At 33.9% G+C, this 20,723-nt stretch overlaps 1 protein-coding gene across 13 annotated transcripts in view; it reads left to right on the top strand.

The window, feature by feature from the left end:
* Positions 1 to 20,723, top strand: part of Zmym4 (zinc finger MYM-type containing 4) — a 171,752-nt gene that overhangs the window by 89,928 nt on the left and 61,101 nt on the right. For 9 of the 13 annotated variants that reach the window (XM_087215310.1, XM_087215309.1, XM_087215308.1 and 6 more), the window contains 7 exons: positions 3,067 to 3,591; positions 5,420 to 5,481; positions 5,827 to 5,997; positions 12,714 to 12,798; positions 13,034 to 13,289; positions 19,670 to 19,844; positions 19,953 to 20,165. In XM_087215310.1, the coding sequence (XP_087071436.1) occupies positions 3,067 to 3,591; positions 5,420 to 5,481; positions 5,827 to 5,997; positions 12,714 to 12,798; positions 13,034 to 13,289; positions 19,670 to 19,844; positions 19,953 to 20,165 (1,487 nt within the window). Of the gene's footprint in view, positions 1 to 3,066; positions 3,592 to 3,734; positions 3,917 to 5,419; positions 5,482 to 5,826; positions 5,998 to 12,713; positions 12,799 to 13,033; positions 13,290 to 19,669; positions 19,845 to 19,952; positions 20,166 to 20,723 lie in introns of those variants that run through there. The other 4 variants (XM_087215315.1, XM_087215314.1, XM_087215316.1 and 1 more) reach the window with 3 other exon arrangements.

Below are 20,723 nucleotides of genomic sequence, written 5' to 3'. Positions count from 1 at the left end.
GAATAGGAAAGGCTCTAATCCTTATCTTTAAGTGCCAACAGTCTGCTAGGTGTGTGTGTGTGTGTGTGTATGTGTGTGTGTTTATACTGTGCCTCTGTATTTATATTTTCTCCTGAATCTTCTCTTATTATGAGAATTTCCAAATAAAAGGAATAATTAAAATAAGACAGCCAGTGTTTTTAATACCATACTTTGCCCCCCTTCCCTCCCTGTTTCTCTTGTGAGGTATGATTTGAGAAAGCAAGTTACAGATATGATAATGCTTCACCTGTAAGACATCAAAAAAATTTTTTTTTGTTTGTTCTCCCTCCACCCCACCCCCATACTGGGTATTGAACACAGTGGATATTGAATACTGGGTATTTTCACTGAGCTACCTGTCCAGCATCCCCACCCAATTTTTAAAGTTTTTAAAAAATGTAATACAGGGCCAGGGATTTAGCTCAGTGGTTCTGCCGCTTGCCTTGCAAGCGCAAGGACCCGAGTTCGATCCCTGGTACCAAAAAAAAAAAAAATGTAATACAGGGGCAGGGGAATGGGAAAAAAATTAAGAACCAAGATACATCATGTAAAGATACAAGATCCCAATGATGAATGTAACTGTATTGTATACCTAAAATGTACCAATAAACTTAATGAAAAAAATGTGATACAGGATTTCACTAAATTGCTGATTTACCCAGGGTGGTCTTGAGATTCTCCTGTTCCAGACTCCTGGAGTGTCTGGATTACAGGCACACAGTACCACACATGGCATATTCTTCAAGGTTTCAGCATTTTATGTTCTGTTATCTGAATTGATTATTTTAGAAAATAGGAAAAAGTGATTATTCCAAATCTGTTATTTTCTCTATATTTATTGTTAAGTATTTCTCTTTTTTTGGTACCAGGGATCGAACTCAGGACCTTGTGCTTGTGAGGCAGGTGTGTTGCCACTGAGCTAAATCCCTGGCCCCTTTTTTTTTTTTTTAAGAGAAAGCCCCTTCTCCCTCACTGTGACATCATGTGAACTCAGATTTTATTTGTTCATCATTAGAATATTTCTTATTTTTCTGTTTTACTTTTTTCTAGCTCTTGAGCAACAGGAATTGTTACCATTTTTTCCCATCATTTTATCCTTAGCATCTAAGATAGTACTTACCACAGAATTCATGCTGAATGAGTGAATCAGTACTTAGGCATTGGGGAGCTACTGTTAGATCTTACTGGAGGGGATAATATGGAATGATCTTTTTGAAAACAGTCTTGCTGTGTAGTTCAGGCTGGTGCTGAACTTGCTATGTAGCCTTGGCTAGCCTTGAAGTCACGGTGATCCTCCTGCCTCAGCCTCCTGAGTGCTGGGATTACAGGCATGTCCCACCCTGCCTGGCTGATTTGTATTTGAGAAAGGTAATATTGGTGTCTCTATGGAGAGGACAATTTGAGGAAATCTTTCATGTAGGCTTTATAGTTAGGACTTAGTTACAAATAACTTAAACAAAAAGAGGAACTAATTGGATCATGGCATCTCTGCAAGGGTTGAAAACCAAACACATCATCATTTATCTGAGTCTTAGGAACAGATTTAAAAAAACAAAGATTCCAGTGCCATTAATATTTTCCTTCCTTACTTTACTCTGTTTTTCATTAGTTCCAGTGTGCCTTCTTATGGACCAATTAAATATGGTTTAGACATAGAGCTTGTAAGAATATATTTATTTCCTAGATATTTATATCGATTTAGTGCATTGATGAAGATACTGCACTAGTACAGGAAGAGAATTGAAATACTTGTTCTTTCTGTCTTGAGCAACTGCTCCTTTAGTGAATCTACTAATCAAATGAAGAAATTAGAAGATGTGTATGTTTGGAGTTGGTGCATGATGAGTTTGAGTTGAGAGATTGTAAATCAGACCTATAAGACCTACAGACCTATAAGAGGTAGTAGCTGAATGTAGATATCTGAATTTTGAAAGAAAGGTCTAAGCTAAAATGATTAGAATATCAGCACAAGTTATGGTTATGCATGGCTAAAGTTGTTCAGTGTGAATATGAAATAAAAGAAGTAGATTCCTGGAGAAAAGCTAATATTGAAACTATTAACAGTGGAAATGGATTGTAAAATAATAGGCCAGTTACAAAGGTAGGAAGAAGTACTAGTGCCAAAGAAATCAGAGAAATTTTACCCTGGAGGGACATGCTGCATAAGGATTAAAAAAAATTAATTGGCCTGGACTCTGCTGTTGTTAAGAGTAGTTTCAATGGGAAGTTGGAACTGATTATATTAACTTCAAAGGACTAATCATTAGGAGGCAAAATAGAAAAAAAAAAGCTTAGATTTTTTTGTTTCTACAAGTTTGCGAAGGAAAAGAATGAAAGTGGTATACTAGGGTGTGGAGTTTCCTTTATTTTTGAGTGGGAAAGACTTTAGTATATAGTTAGAGCAATAAGCAGTGTTTCAAAAAAATTTTACGATGGTTAAATTTTATTTTTGTTTAAATACTATTTAAACATTAACTTAAGTTTGTAGTGGTGTTAGTGCACAGAAAATGGGATTTATAGGACATAGGTTCTATGAATATTTTGGGCTCAGTTACCCAGAATGTTCATTATAAAATTATAATTATTTTTATATTACCTTCCGTGTTTTAGTCACTGCTTTAATAGGCCTTTTATACATAATTATCACTAATCCTCACCACAAATTAATCTCCAAGGTGAGTATTATTCAGTTTTATATGTAGATTTTCAAGAGTTTCCTCCCCAGAATCATAGATTTTAAGGACCATGCTATGCTTTTAACACAGATATGTCTGATTCTGAGATTGGTGCTCTTTTCTCTATATCACCTTGACTTCCTTTCTGGCCTGAAGTTTTCCAAGTTTTGGCTCTCCATTTCCTCAACTGTCAGCTGAGGGATAATAATATCTGTCACACCTAAATCAAAATGTTAAATAAATACTATGATGATATTATCAATATTTTATTTGAAAAGAAAAAATATATTTGGTTAACTACCAGACAGACCTTATAATTGTGGTCATCTTTAGCACTATCATTTGTCTAAACAGTATTTTGCTTTTTAAGGTGGTGGTATCATGGATACAGAAATGTCTGAAGATATAGACCACAACCTAACTCCTACCCTTGACAGCATGTCTTATGGAATGCCGAATCAAACAGGATCTGAAAATTCATTGCTGGATGAAGATGATTATTTTTTGAACTCTGGGGATCTTGCAGGAATTCCAGTCGTTGGTAGTGACAATGAGGATGAACAGGATTTTAGTTCAAAGGAGAATCTTGTTTCTTCAATTCATACTGATGATAGCTTGGAAGTAGAGAGAAGAGTCACACAGCATGAATCAGACAATGAAAATGAAATACAAATTCAAAATAAATTTAAAAAAGACTTTCCTAAACAGTTTGATCAGGTTTCTGTCTTTAAATCGATACGGAAAGATTTTAGTCTAGTAAGAGAAAACAGCAAAGAGACATTTTCTGGAAAGGAGAAAAATAGAGACCTAACTTATCATGAACGTGAAAAACAGTTGGATAAACCCCATAAAGATTTGGATTCAAGGTTGAAAAGCAGTTTTTTTGATAAAGCAGGTAATAATTGTTGGAACAGAACCTTAAAACACAGTAACAAAGTACTGATAATACAGCTTTTATTACTTTTGATGTTAAGTGAAATATAAACAGTTAAATTCATTGTAAGCTTGTCATTTTTCTTTTATCCTTGTTCTTTGCAGAGTGACTGAATTTCTCCCAGTAACTTTTGGTAATGGTATAAATGGTTGAAAAATAGCTGTAAGCCTCATTTCTCCCTTCCCTGGTTGCAATATTTTGATGAGAAGGCAAGATACTCGAATCACCCGTTCATTTTCTTTGGTTGAACATTGGAACCTGAAGTTGGATTTAACTTCTTTGTGCTGTAAGCACTAATTCAAACTGCTGTCCCATGAATACGTCTAAATTAGGGAAATTTTTAAAAACATTTATATTTCATGCTTTAGAAGTTTCTTGAGGCTTCTTTTGAGCCTCTTTGTCCAGTATACCATACTTTATAGCTCTAGTTCCATTCTTGAATATATCACATATTTTCTTCTGTGTCTTCCTTTCTTCTTATGTTTTGTTTGCCTGTATGTCATTTCCTCTTTTTGTGTATATGCTTGGAAAAGCATTTCTTATTTAATAATACCAAACTCATAACCTCTTCTACTTTGTAGTCATTCCTAACCACTCTAAATCAAGAATGGTTTCCTTATCTATAATTCCATAGCATTTTGTTTATGCCTCACATTTATAGTACTTGTCACAGAATATTATACTTCTGTTTTTGTTGTTGTTTTGCCTTACCTCCTAGTACAGGAGTTTCTTGAGGGCAGATTGTATCTTAATTCATCTTTGTATTCTTGGGGCTTAACATGGTGTAGTGAAAATTGTAATCCTTCCACAGTTTTTTTTTTTTTTTTTTTGGTTCTTTTGTTTTTGGAGACAGGGTCTTGCAGTGTAGTCAAGGTCAGCCTTGAACTTGCTGTGTAGCCCAGGGTGACCTCCAACTTGTGATCCTCCTCCTTTAGCCTCTGGAGTGCTGGGATTACAGGTGTGTACCACCAGACCAGGCTCAGATGTTAAACTGATGTGAAGGAGAGCCAGTATACTATACCAATCCTTATATTTCTTCTGACAACAGTAGGAAATAATAGGATAGAAAAAACAAACCAGTATAGTTAAAAAGTACAACTGTTTTGAGTATACATGATATACAAGACTGCCAGGATGCATTTTATGCTATATATTGTCCAGTCTATATTTTTATTATCCCTGGAAAGGATATCACAAGTTAAAGAAGTCTTTTGTTCTGAAGGAACATAGTATCTAACAGAAGGGATAGATGAGTTAAATAGAAGCGTCAGCGACCAGTTTAATAGCATACAATTTATTTATAATTAAAAACAATGGTTAGAAGAATTTTTCATAAGGCAGTACAAAATTTCTTTGAAATATTGGAAGCAATGTGTTTTAGGTATCCATAAGAGAGAGGTAAATTTTAAATTAGTGAATAGGGAATATTTGTAGAGGAGAGGTGAATTTTGATCTGAGCAGAGTCTAGAAAACTATAAACATTAGGATAGAGTAGACTTGGTGTAAAAGTAGCAAAAATAAAGAACATGTAATTTTCAGAGGGTAGTGAATAAAATTACTTTATATTTGAGTAAGCAAAAGATATGAAGTAAGGCTAAAAGGTAGGTGAGGCCAATATTGTGCAGAACTTTGAGTGAAATCACCTTCTGGGTGTTTTTTGGGACTCAATTCACTCTAATGAGCATCTGTGTTGGAAGAGAGGTGATGAACAAATGATAGCTTTCTAGGTCACTCTATAAGATTTGTTATTCATATACATATGTTTGTTTGTTTGTTTTTCTTTCAATAGCTAATCAAGTTGAAGAAACATTACATACCCATTTACCACAAACCCCAGAAACAAACTTTAGGGTAAGTTTTCAGTGTGTATGTAGATTGCTGTTACCTGTGGCAAGTGTCAAAGTTTTCTTTATGTCACTTTCTAAACTCTGTGTGTTAGGTAGAGTGCTGATTTTTTTTTCTTTTTCACCTTGCTTTATTTGAGTTGGATGTCTTTGAAGACATTCTAAGAAACCTCAGCTCTTAGGTTCTTTATTTGTATTTGATACTTAGATCTATAGCACATTTACTTTTAGGCATAGGGACTGTAGTGAATGTCCACTGAGTTCATTACCAATGAGATTTTCTTTGGGTTAAGCCTGAAGAGGAATAATTTTTAAATTTGAATACTTATTAATCCTTTATATTGTGTTTTAGGATTCCAGCTACCCATTTGCCAATAAAGAATCCATTGGTTCGGAACTGGGGAATTCCTTTGCATCAAATATTAGAATTAAAGAAGAACCTTTGGATGATGAGTATGACAAAGCAATGGCACCACAGCAGGGACTACTAGACAAAATTAAAGATGAACCTGAAAATGCTCAAGTAAACATTTCACCTTTTTTTTTTTAACTCTTTCTTTTTGTTTACACATTGAATTATTCATTTGAGAGAGGAGGTGCTTAAGAAGTGAAGTGGTTTGTTGACAGGGTGAAAGAAGACGGGAGATTAAAGGAGATTGAGGCAACTTGAATTGTTTTGCAAGGCATTAACAAGAGTTATGAAATTTTTCCTGAGTAGTAATTAAGGCTTTTAATCATCCCTGTTTCTTCATACCACTGTGAGTTTTCAATGCAAGATTAAGGTAATGATGAGTCTTCAAGGATTTGAGATTGATACAGTTATAGCTGAAGGGTTATAGCTTCAGTTATAATTGAAGGGGTTACGGTACATTTATAGGATTTATAGGTTTATGTCTTGACTCGGTATAGAATAATGAGCTTTTTGCAGTTACTGCTAAAGAGGTATAGGTTAGGTGTGGATTTAAATTTTTCAGGAGGGGTTACTGGACAGGTTATCTTTGGAAGGCTTATTTGGAGAACCAGTTTGTTGGGTTAATGGATAAAAGGTAAAGGAGGCTTTGTAGACTATACATGATTTCAAGTTTTAGACTTTTGAGTAATATGGTTAAAGATAGAGCTCTGCTATTTCAGGAGGTAAGTCATAGGGATTCTGTAACTGTGAAGTCATAGTCAGCTGAATTATCCTTATAGATAATCACATTGAAGTGATTGCACTAGAAAAAAGTTGTATCAGATGCTATAATTATTTTGAAATGTAGGATGGAGTCTAAGGGATGACTACACAATAGCAGTAATTATTTGAAGGCAGCCCATGTTTTGTACATGTGACATGAGTTCAGAGAAAGAGAAGTAGAGATAACATGAATTAGCAATTTCTCTGAAGTAATATTTGATCTGGAGAAAACTTACCTTTTCCTATCTTTCTATTACATATTAGGGTTTGAGGAAATTTTCATTCATGTTTCAACTTTAATACCAGTGACATTTTATGCCAGATGATTCTTTGTTAGGAGGGGTTGCCCATGTGCATTGGAGGATGTTTAGCAGTATTCTTGGCTTCTACCTAGTAGATGCCATTAACAACAGTGTCCCCCCTCCAGTTGTAACAAACAGAAATATCTTTATAGTCACATGTCTCCAGGGCAGCCAAATGTCTCCTGGGGAGCAAACTCATTTGCTGTTGAGAACTACTGCTTTATAATAAAGTGATGGAAAAGAAGGTGATTAGAGCAAAGTGATTATGGAGGTAGATAATTCATATGAGTTAAATTGACACTCATGTAAACAAAGAATTCTGTGGTGCCCAAGGGAAGATAGATAAATAGTGGTGGTATAGCTGTAGGAGTTGGATGAATATGAGTATAGTTGGAACAAAGAAAACATAGAAAGGGATACAAAAATATTTGAATAGAAGGTAGATGAAAATTTCACATGTTTGTAGAAGCAGATAAACAGGAGATGATATCAGAATTAGGAATAAGTCTTCCAACACCCAGGGAAAGTTCATGTAGCAGTGTGTGTTTCAGAACACTACAACCATGTCAGTATGTAAGGCAGATCTTGACTGCCCCACTGTGCACATAGGGAATTCGTTAGAAATCATAATGCCGACAGGGTACCAGAGGCATCTCTTTCTTTTGTATGTTACCCATTTGACATTTCCTTGGGATGAAAAATAGTTATAGCAGACACCAAATATAGTCAGTGGCGGTAGAGAGTATTGGTTCCAGTGGCTGGAGAATATAAATAGGATGAAATGGATGGAAATGCCTTTATCTTTTGTACTTACTCACAATTATGAAATGTATCACAAAATACTAAATATGAAATTTTATCATGACAATGGGAGAGAACTACCCCAGGTGCTCAAACCTGATTGATGGGACACTTAAGAACAAAGCAGTAATATGGGTAGGTTTGGGACATAAGATTCAAAAGCATTCTTTATGCTGAACCTACCATAAAGCAGTCCCAGCAGGTGAGTGGGTAAAACTAGATTTTCCCTGAGCATTCCTTCTGTTGTTAGCCTGACCAATCCTATAGGACCAAACCTTTGATAATTCTTATAGAAATCCTTCAAGAGAGTACATGTTATGAATTATACGTACTGATCCTTTCCTCTTCTTATCTTTTCTTCTCCCAGCTCCTTCTTCCTTTTCTCCCTCTACTTTCTAGTCCTCTTCTCTTACCTACCTTGTCATTATGGTGTTCTTTTGGGTATTTCTCTCCTATAGTGATTGGAAATCTATATTCCTGGCTTTTTACTACTGCATAATGCTTTATTAATTTTAATAATTTACCATGGACCAGAAAAGGAGATTGCAGTGTGTTTTCTTAGTCTCAAAAATAATACTACTAATCTTTCAAAAAATACTGATAAATTTTATAGTTGTGGTCAGCCTTCTCTTTTGACCATTAATTACTAGTAACTTTTCTCATAGTTTAATAAAATAATAGTTTTCACACCTGGCACCTTTCGAAAGCCTTCCTTGGCTTTTCTGTATGCTTAACTGTGTAGTTTTACTTTCTGCTTACTTAATTCTACTTTTTATATAATTCCTTTTGGTCTTAGTTTCTTTACTTTCCTATATGAATCCCTGAGATGTTGAAGTGTGTGCATACACATTTAACTTGTTCTTGATTATTTCTTTAGTTACGAATTTCCAGGTTGTCATCATCCTCTTGCTTCTGTTACTGGTATAACATCATTTGGTTTCCCAGTTTTATTTCTTCATTCTAATTCCTTTGTGTGTTAATATAGTATTTTCTGTTGTGACTGTATAGTTACAGATGCTTTTATATATGCTATGTTGTTTCACCCCTATATGAAATAACTATATAAGATGGTCTGAGTACAGGATATTTAACTATATTTATAGATAAAGGGGCTGAATTTCATAGAAATTAAGTTAATCACTCAAGGCCATATTGGAAAAAGACAGTGTGGGGTTATACTGAAGGTTTTATTTAGTTTCTGTAAATAAATGTTTAATTTTTTTAAATGCCTAAAGAAGGTTTTAAAATAGAAACTTTAAGGAGCCAGAGACCTCCTTTTTCTTTTTTCCTTTTTCTATGTGTTTTGAAAGCTAGACACTTAGTAAATATTATGTTAAACTCATTATTCTTTTCTTCTTGCACAAAATAATAAGAGAGCTAATCTGTAATTTTTCATTGAAATAAATGAATTGAGACAGGAAAGCACATTACTCATTAGTCACTCATGAAAGGTTGGAAAGTAGAATGTAGTCATTCAAATGTTGGTCCTGTGTTTTAGCCATGTCAAGTTAATTTGTAGAAACGCTGTTCTTTGTTTCTAACATACTGTGGGGAGATACTGATAATGGATTGTCCTTTGTGAAATGAAATGAAAGGAAGGTGAAGATTTTCATAAAGGCTTTTTATTTTGGCACTTTCTTTTGGCTTTTGAAAGCTTTTGGGATCATCAGTCAGATATTTACTTCTCAAAATACATTTATCGATTGTTTGCTAATCAGTGATTTGTATCAAATATTTAGAAATTAGTTATGTTTGATGGACGCAAATAAGCCAAACATTTTGCTTTGAAGGATTTATGGGGTGTTCAGGGCACTTAAGATGTATACTTAGTTTACTGTAAGTAATATATACACTTAGGGCATAATGAATATGTCAGAAGTTTGGAATTGCCATCACAGAATAAGAGAGCTGATTAGAGACCATACATTTCAGCTAATAAGTATTGATTATTTCTGGAATTTCCTGAGATTAAATTTTTTTTTGCTGGAAATTTGCTTTAATATACTATATATTATATATATTTATATAATATGTTTAATATACTATATAAATTTTTTTGCTGGAAATTTGCTTTCATATAGTATATAACAGTGATGGTATATAACAACATATAAGTATATAACCTTTTAGAGCTTTCAGTGATTCAAACAGCCCATGGTGGCATATGTGCCATAGGTTCGTCACCACTGCTATATAATGTAGGAATGTCAGGAGAAGTCAATATTAGAAAGTTTTAAATACATATATTTTTGTCAACAGCATGAGTATCTATATAATAACTTTGTTAGATGCCAAATTACATCTCATGTAATATATTACACATTTTTTAAAATAGGTACTCTTATAATAGATATTCTTTTGATCATAGTGAAGAAATACCTATTTTAGATCAATAGCAATCATTGAATTTCAAAATAAAATGTTGGGCACCTTTGTTAGTAATTGCCGAAGGAATGTACATTACTCTTTAACTCTTGTTGGATATTTGACCCAATAAATGTTAAGAAAATTAGAAGAAAACATAAATGGAAATTGGAGGTAAAATTACCATCATTTGCTGGTAAGGATCTTTGTTAGAGAATTCACAGACTCACCAAAGATTAGTGGCATACCTAGTTGCATTATAGTTGTATAAAATATAGCAATATTTCTATAAATCAGTTTCCAGATGATATAATCAAAAAGATATTCTGTTTCCAGCAGCAACTAAAAAAGCACTATATCAGATAAAAGTCAACTTGAATGAATGGAGATCCTTTTTCAAAATGTAAAAAATATTATGATTTCATTTATTCCTGAATTAAAGATTTGATGTAATTCTGATGAGAATATCAATGGTTAGGTTTTAAAGTTTTGAAGAGGAGTAACAGGCATGCACACACACATGTATATTGCATATATATTCTAAAAAATAGTTGGAGAGGTAGAGCATGGGAAACAATGTTAAATTAGTTAAGAATCCTACAATTTCATTAGGATAGTGTGCTCTCATAAGTAAGGCTAATGATGAAAGATAGATATTATTTTTAAGAAAATCAGGGTTGGCAAGGTATCAGTGGCTGGCCAAATCCAACCTGCCCCATTAAAAAAAATTTTTTTTTCTGCCACTGATTTACTAAATAAATTTTAATTGAAACATTGCCACATTCATTATTTACATGTTGTCTGTGGTTGCTTCAGCTCTACCAGGACAGTTGAGTAATTGTGACAGACCACATGGCCTGCAAAGTCAAAAATATTTACTATCTGGCCCTTTGCAGATAAAAGTTTGCTGACCCTTGGATTAAAGGACTGTATTATAAACAGTGAAACCACTTTCTTATAATTTTATTATGGAAGTAAAACTTTGTAAGAGATAGAAGAAATCACAAAGGTAAACATTGTCAGACTTTATAAAAATGGAAACCTCAATACATAAAAAGTTTAACTTTGAGTACATATTCAGGAAATGTTGATAAATGCTGCAGAGGGTTGATACTGTTGTATTAAGTGCTCATGTAATGAACATTAAAAACAATTGCAATTTGAAACAAAATAGGAAGAGACTTAATTACCCTGTTTCTTAAATTGCTGGGCTATAATTAAGGACAATTGCTGGGGAAAAAAAATCTGTCATTACTTATTAGAAACCTTAACTATGTATCTTTTTGCCTAGTAATTCCATTGTAAGAATTAAAGTATAAATATCCACACATTTATTATGGCACTACTGATTACACTAAATGTGGGAAAACTTTAAATGGAGCACCCTTGGATTATAGCTATATAATCTCAGTGCCATGTAAGGCCTTATTAGAGCCTGAGGCAAAAGGAAAAAGAATTATACTGATTCTGTCTTTAATTTAAATTTTTATATTTTGTTCATCTTAGATTTTTGCTTAAATTTGGGTTTTAAAAAATACTGCATTAAATATTATCTTCCTGAGAGGAGTTTGGTTCCCTTAATTTGGGCTTGAGGGAAGTGTACTCACCTCAGTCATATATCCCTGTGCAATATAATATGACTCTTAAGTAATGTATATTGGTATTTCTCAAATTTTAGTAATGTATTGACAACCCCCAGCACAAAAAAGGAGCATGTCAAAGTTAGATCTATTTCTCAGTGTTATCACAATGAAACAATGTAATTGTAAAAGCAAACAGCATTGAAAATTTGCGTTAGAACTAAATTGTGTGATGGTTATTCATGGTTTAAAGTGTGTTTACATGCACTTAAAAATAATTGAAATAATACAATTTAAAAAATGTTCTTTAAGAATTCTCAGACTACCTGCATTTCAGGGGTTCTTGGACTCCAGTCTTAAAACACTGGTATTTTAACAGGAGAAGTTATCTTGGAGTAATATGCAATAATATGCAAAAGTTCAGGGCCGGGGATTTAGCTCAGTGTTTCCACCGCCTGCCTCACAAGTGCAAGAACCCAAGTTTGATCCCTGGTACCAAAAAAAAAAAGTTCAAATGATTCAAGTGAGCAAAACATCAGTTCATATAAGCAGCTCATTATTTAGAATAATTATAACTATGTAGAGAAAGCCTTTGAATAAAGGAGGGGAAAAGACTGGAAAGAAATATACCAAAAGAATAACAATGTTCTTTTGGGGTGATGGCATTGTGTTTAGAATTTTTTCTATTTATTTAAATTTTCTATGGTGATTGTGTATTACTTTTATAATAAACTATTTCTGTAATATTAAAGCAGAATTTAAAAAAATAATTTATAAATATCTGGTAGTGTCACAGGGTAATTAAGTAGCTAACTTTTTTTTTCCCTCTTACTCTCCTGGCATGTACAAATATATTAAACCTTTATTGTTATAGTTTGCTTACTGTTTTGTATTTTATTTATTGTTGTGAATATTTGCTGCCTCTATATAGCAGTAGTAAAATATCTTGAAAGTCTGGATTTCTTTACGTATTTGTTTTTTTCTCAGTGTATTTACTTATTTATTTTCCATTTTAAAGGAATATAGTCATGGCCAACAGCAAAAAACTCAAGAGGGGGAACTGAAAATAAGTGCTGTGTTTTCTGTCAGTGGCAGTCCTCTTGGTAAGAAACAGAATTGAATAAGTGAATCCTAGCTTATCCTGACCAACATGAATGAGGAAGTTTCTGCTTACAATATATTAACTCTCTGTTCATTTAGAATGCCTTTAAATTGTACGTTGTATAATTACTGTTGAGTTTTAAGACTAGCTCTAGAAGAAAAAGAAAGATTTGCTAACTTAAAATGCCTGGTAAAAAGTAAAACATTTTTTTCTTTCAATTTTTTTTTTTTTTAAAGCTCCACAGTTGACTACTGGCTTTCAGCCTTCACTGGCATCATCTGGCATGAATAAAATGCTTCCTTCAGTTCCAGCCACAGCTGTTCGAGTTTCCTGTTCTGGTTGTAAAAAAATCCTCCAGAAGGGGCAAACTGCTTATCAGAGGAAAGGGTCTACTCAGCTTTTCTGCTCTACACTGTGCCTAACTGGATACACAGTTCCATCTGCCCGCCCACCGCCTCCTCTCACCAAGAAAACTTGTTCAAGTTGCTCAAAGTACAGCAGAATTCTGTTACCTTTTTTGTTCTCCTTCTTTTAACATTGTTTGTTTTTAGCCTGTATATTTTTTCCTACATTTCTGTGTTTTTGAAAAAACCCACATATTTAGTAACATGTTGCTGCTTAGTAACATCCAGTCTGTCTGGATGCTAGGTACTTGGCTTTCTTTTAGCTTTAAAAAAATACACCGTATATATTAAGAATTATTTAAAAAATCAACCTTTTTGTTTCAGTTGAAATGCTATATATAAGAAAAAATACCCATTTGTGGTATTATATTACCATGGTATTTTATCTTGTAACTGTAGACAATAGAACATCCAACAGATATTTGATGTTTCCTGTTCTGTTAAATAATTGGAATTTACTATTACTATTCTTAACTTGTAATGACTACCAGTTTTATATATAATTATTTTTTTCTTCTCAGTATCTCTGAACTATCTCATGAGGTTCATTACAACATTTAATAACAAAAAGAGAGTATAACCGTACTAAGGTTATTCTGATTTATTAGAGGAATATTGAGGTATTAAGGTCATTCTGATATATTTTGTAAGGTGATTTAGAAACTGTTTAAATGAGTACATCATAAAAAAAGAATGTGTTTTGAGAAATACTGGGTCTCTACTCAAACCATGATTTATTATTTTATATATCAAAGTTCATAGTTTCTCAGATGGTGCTGCCCTTTCTCTGTCCTGAAAGGTAAAAAGATACTCCTACTCAGGGTACAACTAACCAAGAGAATTAAATTTGAATATGGTTAGACATTTTTTCCAGAAATTATTTATATACTACATCCTTTGATATTAAATTTCATTTCTTTGAAACAACTGAAAGAGTGAATTTTGGGGAGTAAAACAGGTGTTTTACATATATACCATAATTCATAAATCAAAGTGGAGATTGAACTTTTAGTTCATCAGGGCAAATTCTTTTTTCCTTGTAACATTGCTGCCATTTAAAACAGTGAAAACAAACTCTTCAACTTTTGGTTTGAGGATTATCTTTTAAGATTATACAGGTTGAGCATCCCTAATCTGAAAATTAAAATCCAAAGTGCTCTGAAATCTGAAAATTTAGATTACTGACATCATACTCAAAAAGCTGATGACTTTGGAGCAATTCAGATTTTCAGAATAGGAATGCTACACAAAGTCTATGCAGATACTCTAAAATCTTACACATTTAAAATTTGAAGCACTTCTGGTCCCAAGTATTTCAGAAAAGAAATATACAGCCTGGAACATATTCTTTTGCACAATTTAAGTGGTATCAAATTTTTATCTCTCAGAACTCGGTTTCATGTTCATATGTGGCTAAAAGTCATCTGGAACCATGTATATTGATTAAAAAGAACATTAAATTTCATAGCAAGGTTTGTTAAAAAATGAAAAAATTTTAAAGTAGTAAGGTTGGTGTTTATCTGACTTACAATTTGAAGAACAAACTCAAGCAAGCTATTATACTACATGGTGACTATGGCTAATAATATATTGCATTCCAGAAAAATTCTGAGGGTGCTTTTAAAGTATTCTCAAAAAATGGTAACTCTTTGAGGTGATGCATCTGTTAATTAGCAAGGTGTCATTCCATGATGTTTATACACTTTAAAACATCATGTTTACATGATAAACAATTTTATCTGTCAAAGAGCACACACACACACACTCACACACACACACACAAGCCCAGAAGTTAGTAACTTTACCTCTTTTCCTTTTGTACCTCCTGCTACATAGCCAGCATAGTAGATGTGTAAATATTTGTTGAATTAATTATTTAATAACCCTAACTTTTGAAAGTCTGTTCTTATTTTTTATAGCTATGTTTAAGTGAAATTAATGATTTCCTTTTTACAAAGTTTTGGGGTTTTTTTTTTTTTTTTGGTACTGGGTATCGAACTCAGGACCTTGTGCTTCCAGGCAGGCACCGTGCCACTGAGCTAAATCCTGGGGGTTTTTTTGGGTACTGGGGATCAAACTCGGGATTTTGCTCTGGCAGAACCACTGAGCTAAATCCCCGGACCCAGAGTTTTAATTTTTATTAGTACATTGTTGTAGTAAATAATATTGCATTCATCATGTGGGTTTGCTACACCTACATCTTAATTCCTTTAATGTCCCATTCCTCTTACCCCCCCCCATAGTATTTTGGCAAATTTTGCTTAATAAAAGCATAATTCTTTTCTTCTTTTTTTGTACTGGGGATCAAACTCAGGACCCTGCACTTGCCAGGCAGATGGGGGCACCACTGAGCTAAATCCCCAGCCCTAAAAGTAGAATTCTTTATATTGTTTGAATTATAACACATAGTTTTATAAATGAGTACCTAGTTATATATTATATATGTATCTAATATCTGCATTCCATTATATTCATTATTACATTTTAAGATTAAGTCATATTGAAAATTATAATTGTTACAGTTTTTTCTGCTTGTTTTGCTATGAAATAATTTGAATAAGAACTTCTTTTAGGGCCAGGAGTTAGCACAGTGGTTCCGCCACCGGCCTTGCAAACACAAGGTCCTGAGTTCAATCCCCGGTACCAGAAAAAAAAAAAAGAACTTTTTAAAATACAACTTTATGTAGTTCTTTTTTTGTTTCTTCTCAGTACTGGGGGTTGAACCCAGGGCCTTCACACGGAGCTACATCTCCAGGTCTTTTTTAAACTTATTTTTAATTTTTAAAATTTTGACACAGAGCCTTGCTAAGTTGCTCAGCTTGGGCTCAAACTTGCAGTCCTTCTGACTCAGCCTCCCAGAGTACTGGGATTACAAGTATGCATCACCATGCCTAGCTTTATTTAATTCTTATTTTAGGAAGTTGGCATTTTCTAAAACTTTAGTGACATTTCTCCTTTCATCGTATGAGACTTCTTTGAAAGATTTATCAGTTATTTTCATAATTACCACAGAAAACTCACAGAAGTTTTAAAATGTGTGTCCCCTTTTTATCTTTTGATGTTTTGAGACAGTCTCACAGTGTTGTCCAACTGGCCTCAAAGTCACTCAGATGAATGGTGATCCTCTTGCCTTAGCCTCAAGAGTGCTGGGATTACAGGCTCGTTCCACCACACCTGGTTTATATTCTTTATTCTCTCACACACATGTTATTTTTAGCTAAATTTATTATTTTGCTTTGGCCTCTGGTATTTGCCATAGCTTTCCGTGACAAGTAATTTTTAGTTGCATGTCATCTTTTCTGTATCTTGATCTTAGTATAATTCATTGATTCTTTAAGACTATTTCAGCTAAGCATGATCATGCCTGTGATCCCAGCACTCTGGGAGGTTGAGGTAAGAGAATCACGAGTTTGAGCCTAGCCTAAGCAAGCTGGGGGTGTGGCGTATTGTGAAGGCCCTGGGTTCAGCACCCTGCTGATCCCCAAATTAAAGACTGTTTCACCTATCATGTAATAGTTTTATCCATTACCAGAACTTTGCAATTTAAAAAATGTTATTGATTCTTAACTGTACCTCTTCATTCTCTTATTCTTTTACCGTTTTTTATCTCTTACTCTTTTCCATTTCTCCCTCTCTTGTTCTTTTGGGTACTGCCTTCATTATTTTCTTTTCTTTCCATCTCATTTCACATTTGTACACTTTTCTTTTGTTGCTGCTTTAGTCCTCAAACACTGATCATTCTAGTTATTTTTTTAAAATTTTTTTTCATTCTAGTTATTTTATGTACTCCATTTTACTTAATGAACTACTCTTTCATTTTCTATTTTCACTTCCTTCTTTTTCTTCCCCTCCCTGTTATTTACAGTCTTTATAACAAATTGGTACAGTGTGGTTATGAAATTGCTGAATGTACCTTAAATACAAAGAAATTCAAAGAAGCTAAAATGTTCAGTTAGTGTCACTATTTAATTTTGGCATAGGCATTGTTTCCCTACATGGACTCTAGGTTTAATTTATAAATCAGTCCCAGTGAGAATTTCAGTTTAATTTGAATATGCCAAGAGAAAAAGCTTTTTTTCCTTTTTGAATGCTATTGCTTTTACAAACCAGCGGAAATATGACAGTAGTACTTTGGTTAAGAGAAACTCATTACCTATTCCTGAGTACCAATTTTATTTTTCATAATTTCTGTTAGCTGTGCCTCTTAGTCTCTTGAATTTAAGCTAAACCCTGAATGTATTGTTTAACCATCATTTAATATTTAGATTTCTTTCCTTTGCCTTTTCCTCCCCACTAGGGCTCTACATTCCTAGGCTGCCCCCCACTTCCTTTCCTTTGAGACTGTCTCCCTAAGTGGCCAGGTGTTCCTTTTAACTTGTGATCTTCCTGCCTCAGTCTTCTGAAGTACTGGAATAACAGGTGTGCGCCACTTCACCCAGTTTAGATTTAATAAGAGGAACCTAACAGTTTACTTTTAAAAAAATCGATTGCAAATCTTACCTAAAGCCGGGCGTGGTGGTACATGCCTATAATGTAATCCCAGTACTTGGGAGGCTGAAGCAAGAGGATTGCTGTGAGTTTGAGGCCAGCTTGAATGACATAGCAAGATCTTGTCTCAAAAAACCCAACCCCCCAATCAAATCCTATATAAAAGAGGTAGTCTGGATAATTTTATTGATTTTGTTAGATCACATTCCTTGTGTAATAAAATTCAGTGTAGTGACCATTTCTGTATTTGCCATTTCTGAATTTTCACTAATTAGAATGAAATTGTCCCTTCTTATCCGGGCGTAGGATATCTGCTTCTATATAATATGTAATCTAATTAAATTCTTAAGAATGTTGATATCAGTGAGAAATACATTCTTTATTCTGCCTTTGCCCAGATCCATGCAACTTTCAAAGCCAGGGATTTAGCTCAGTGGTTCTCGCGCCTGCATGGCAAGTGCAAGGTCCCAAGTTCGATCCCCGGAATGAAAAAATCTGATTGAATTCCTAAGGATGTTGATATCAGTTGAGAAATACATTCTTTATTCTGCCTTTGCCTGGATCCATGCCATTTTCAATACTCACCTCCTTAACCTAGAAAACTGTTTAGAATCTAAGACATTGCCATCTTTTAGGAAGACTTCATATTGTCTGATCTGAATTATTTCTTCATTTCTGTTTCTGTAGTACCTTATGCTTAGCTTTTTCAGAGTTAGTAATACTACTGTAAATTTAAAGAATCTTTCCATAACAGAATTTTGTAAATTTGCCTATTTGTCCCAAAAACTGAGCTCATTGGGTGTGCAAATTTAGCCAATGTCTGTCTCAGTGTAACTTTAAAGTAGCCAGGCATGGTGGCACACGCCATCACTCAGGAGGTTGAAGCAGTATTACTGAGAGTTCAAGGCCGGCCTGTTCTACATAGCAAGTTTGAGGCCAGCTTGGAATATAGAAAGACACTGTTTGTAAATAAATAAATAAATAAATAAATAAATAACTTCTCAGTAAACACTTCTCTAAAATGCATTAAAATTAATTTTAAAAGATGACACAAGGAAAATTTTTAAAATGCATAAAGTTATGCAGTCTAGAGTTGGTAAGTACAGAAGACACAAGAGTAGAGTTATGTATGAACTAGTAGTACCATATCAGGTATTTCTCACAATGATTTTCCATTATCTTTACTATTATCTTTTATTAAAGGCAGTCATCATTGCCTTTGGTATTAATGCTTGGAAATGAAATTTGTGTAGATGTGGAAATGTTAGATTTAAAAAACCATGCTAGTGGGGCCAGGGATTTAGCTCAGTGGTTTCACCTCCAGCTGCACAAGCACAAGGACCCGAGTTCGATCCCCAGTACAAAAAAAAAAAACCATGCTAGAGTACATGTTGTGCAATTTAAAATGTATATTTACTTTGAAATGGCAACAGTATTTAAGCATTTCAAGTGTAAAATTATTTTTAAAGGGTAGTTTGGAAATACAATTCTAGGCAAGTACTCTACCACTGAGCAGTACCCTTGTGGAACATAGACAGTTTTTAAATTTTTTTTTTCATCTCATTCATTTATTTTTTGGTACTGGGGATCGAACTCAGGTCCTTGTGCTTTGGAGGCAGGTGGTAGAACCACTGAGCTAAATCCTCGGCCCCATAGACAGTTTTTTTAAAGAAGAAAATTGAAATCTATAATTCCATCTGTGGAAATAATGAATGTCAGCCATTCACTATAACCATTTTCAGTCTTTGAAACATCATACTCGTTCTCAAAACTGTTCTATCAAGTAGTTGGTATATTCCATTTTATAGAAAAGAATATAAGGATTAAAATGCTTCATAGGTTTTTTTCCAGAAAATCCAGAGTTTTCAGGGCCCTTTCCCTTCACTATAATTGTCTTTTTAAAATTTGCTTAATTTAACACACAAAAAGGAAAAACATGAATTATATTGTGGCTTATTTTATCTTTGTTATCATTTTTAGAGATATTTTAAATCCAAAGGATGTGATCAGTGCCCAGTTTGAAAATACTACCACCAGTAAAGATTTTTGCAGTCAGTCATGTTTGTCAACGTATGAACTGAAAAAAAAACCTATTGTTACAATAAATACAAATAGCATTTCAACCAAATGCAGCATGTGTCAGAAGAATGCTGTTGTAAGTTACCTTTTTACTTTATTGCGGGGATGAGTCCACAGCTTGTGCTTAAAGAACAGCTTTTGATAGTCTCTGCTTGTTGATTGTGTTTTGTTTTCTAATTCCTAGATTCGACATGAAGTTAATTACCAGAATGTGGTACATAAACTTTGCAGTGATGCCTGCTTCTCTAAGTTTCGTTCTGCTAACAACCTTACCATGAACTGTTGTGAGAACTGTGGGGGTTACTGTTATAGTGGCTCTGGACAATGCCACATGCTTCAGATAGAGGGACAGTCTAAAAAGTTTTGTAGTTCAACATGTATTACAGCATACAAACAGGTATTTGACTATATTTAATCTTGATGTCTTTGTGCTTTTCATTGGATTTATTTCCCCAGTGGCTAGGGATGGAAGCCAGGGCCTCACACATGCTAGGCAAATGTTCACTACTGAACTACATCCTCAGCCCTTTTTAATTTTATTTTGAGACAGTATCTTGCTAAGATGTCCAGGCTGGGCTCACGCTCAGATTCTGCCTTTGCCTCCTGAGTTGCTGGGAGAACAGCTGAGTATTTCCATGCCTTTATGGTGGAAACTATGAAAATGTTAAAAATATTAGCTTTGTTGTTTTTTCTTGTTTTTGCTTTCACAAATGAAAAAAAATCTAAGTATCTTTATATATGTTATCTTTCTTCAAGACTGTTCTGGGATGGGAATGGTACACCACTTGGCTAGCACACAATAGGTCTTGGGCTCAATCCTCAGTAGGGAAAGAATAGGATTGTTCTTTTCCTTATACTCAGGCACTAAAAGTTTCCTAGACTCATTCATTCCCTTGGAATATGATTCATACTCCACTAGAGAAAGAGAAATAGGATGGAACATTATAGTTATAAA

The sequence above is a fragment of the Heterocephalus glaber genome, unplaced genomic scaffold, assembly GCF_053883595.1.
Source record: "Heterocephalus glaber isolate CG9 unplaced genomic scaffold, H.glaber_assembly_v1.0 deba00001452, whole genome shotgun sequence".
NCBI lineage: Eukaryota > Metazoa > Chordata > Mammalia > Rodentia > Bathyergidae > Heterocephalus > Heterocephalus glaber.
The sequence above is the reverse complement of the archived record's forward strand: the minus strand, read 5'-3'. Positions and strand labels throughout refer to the sequence as shown.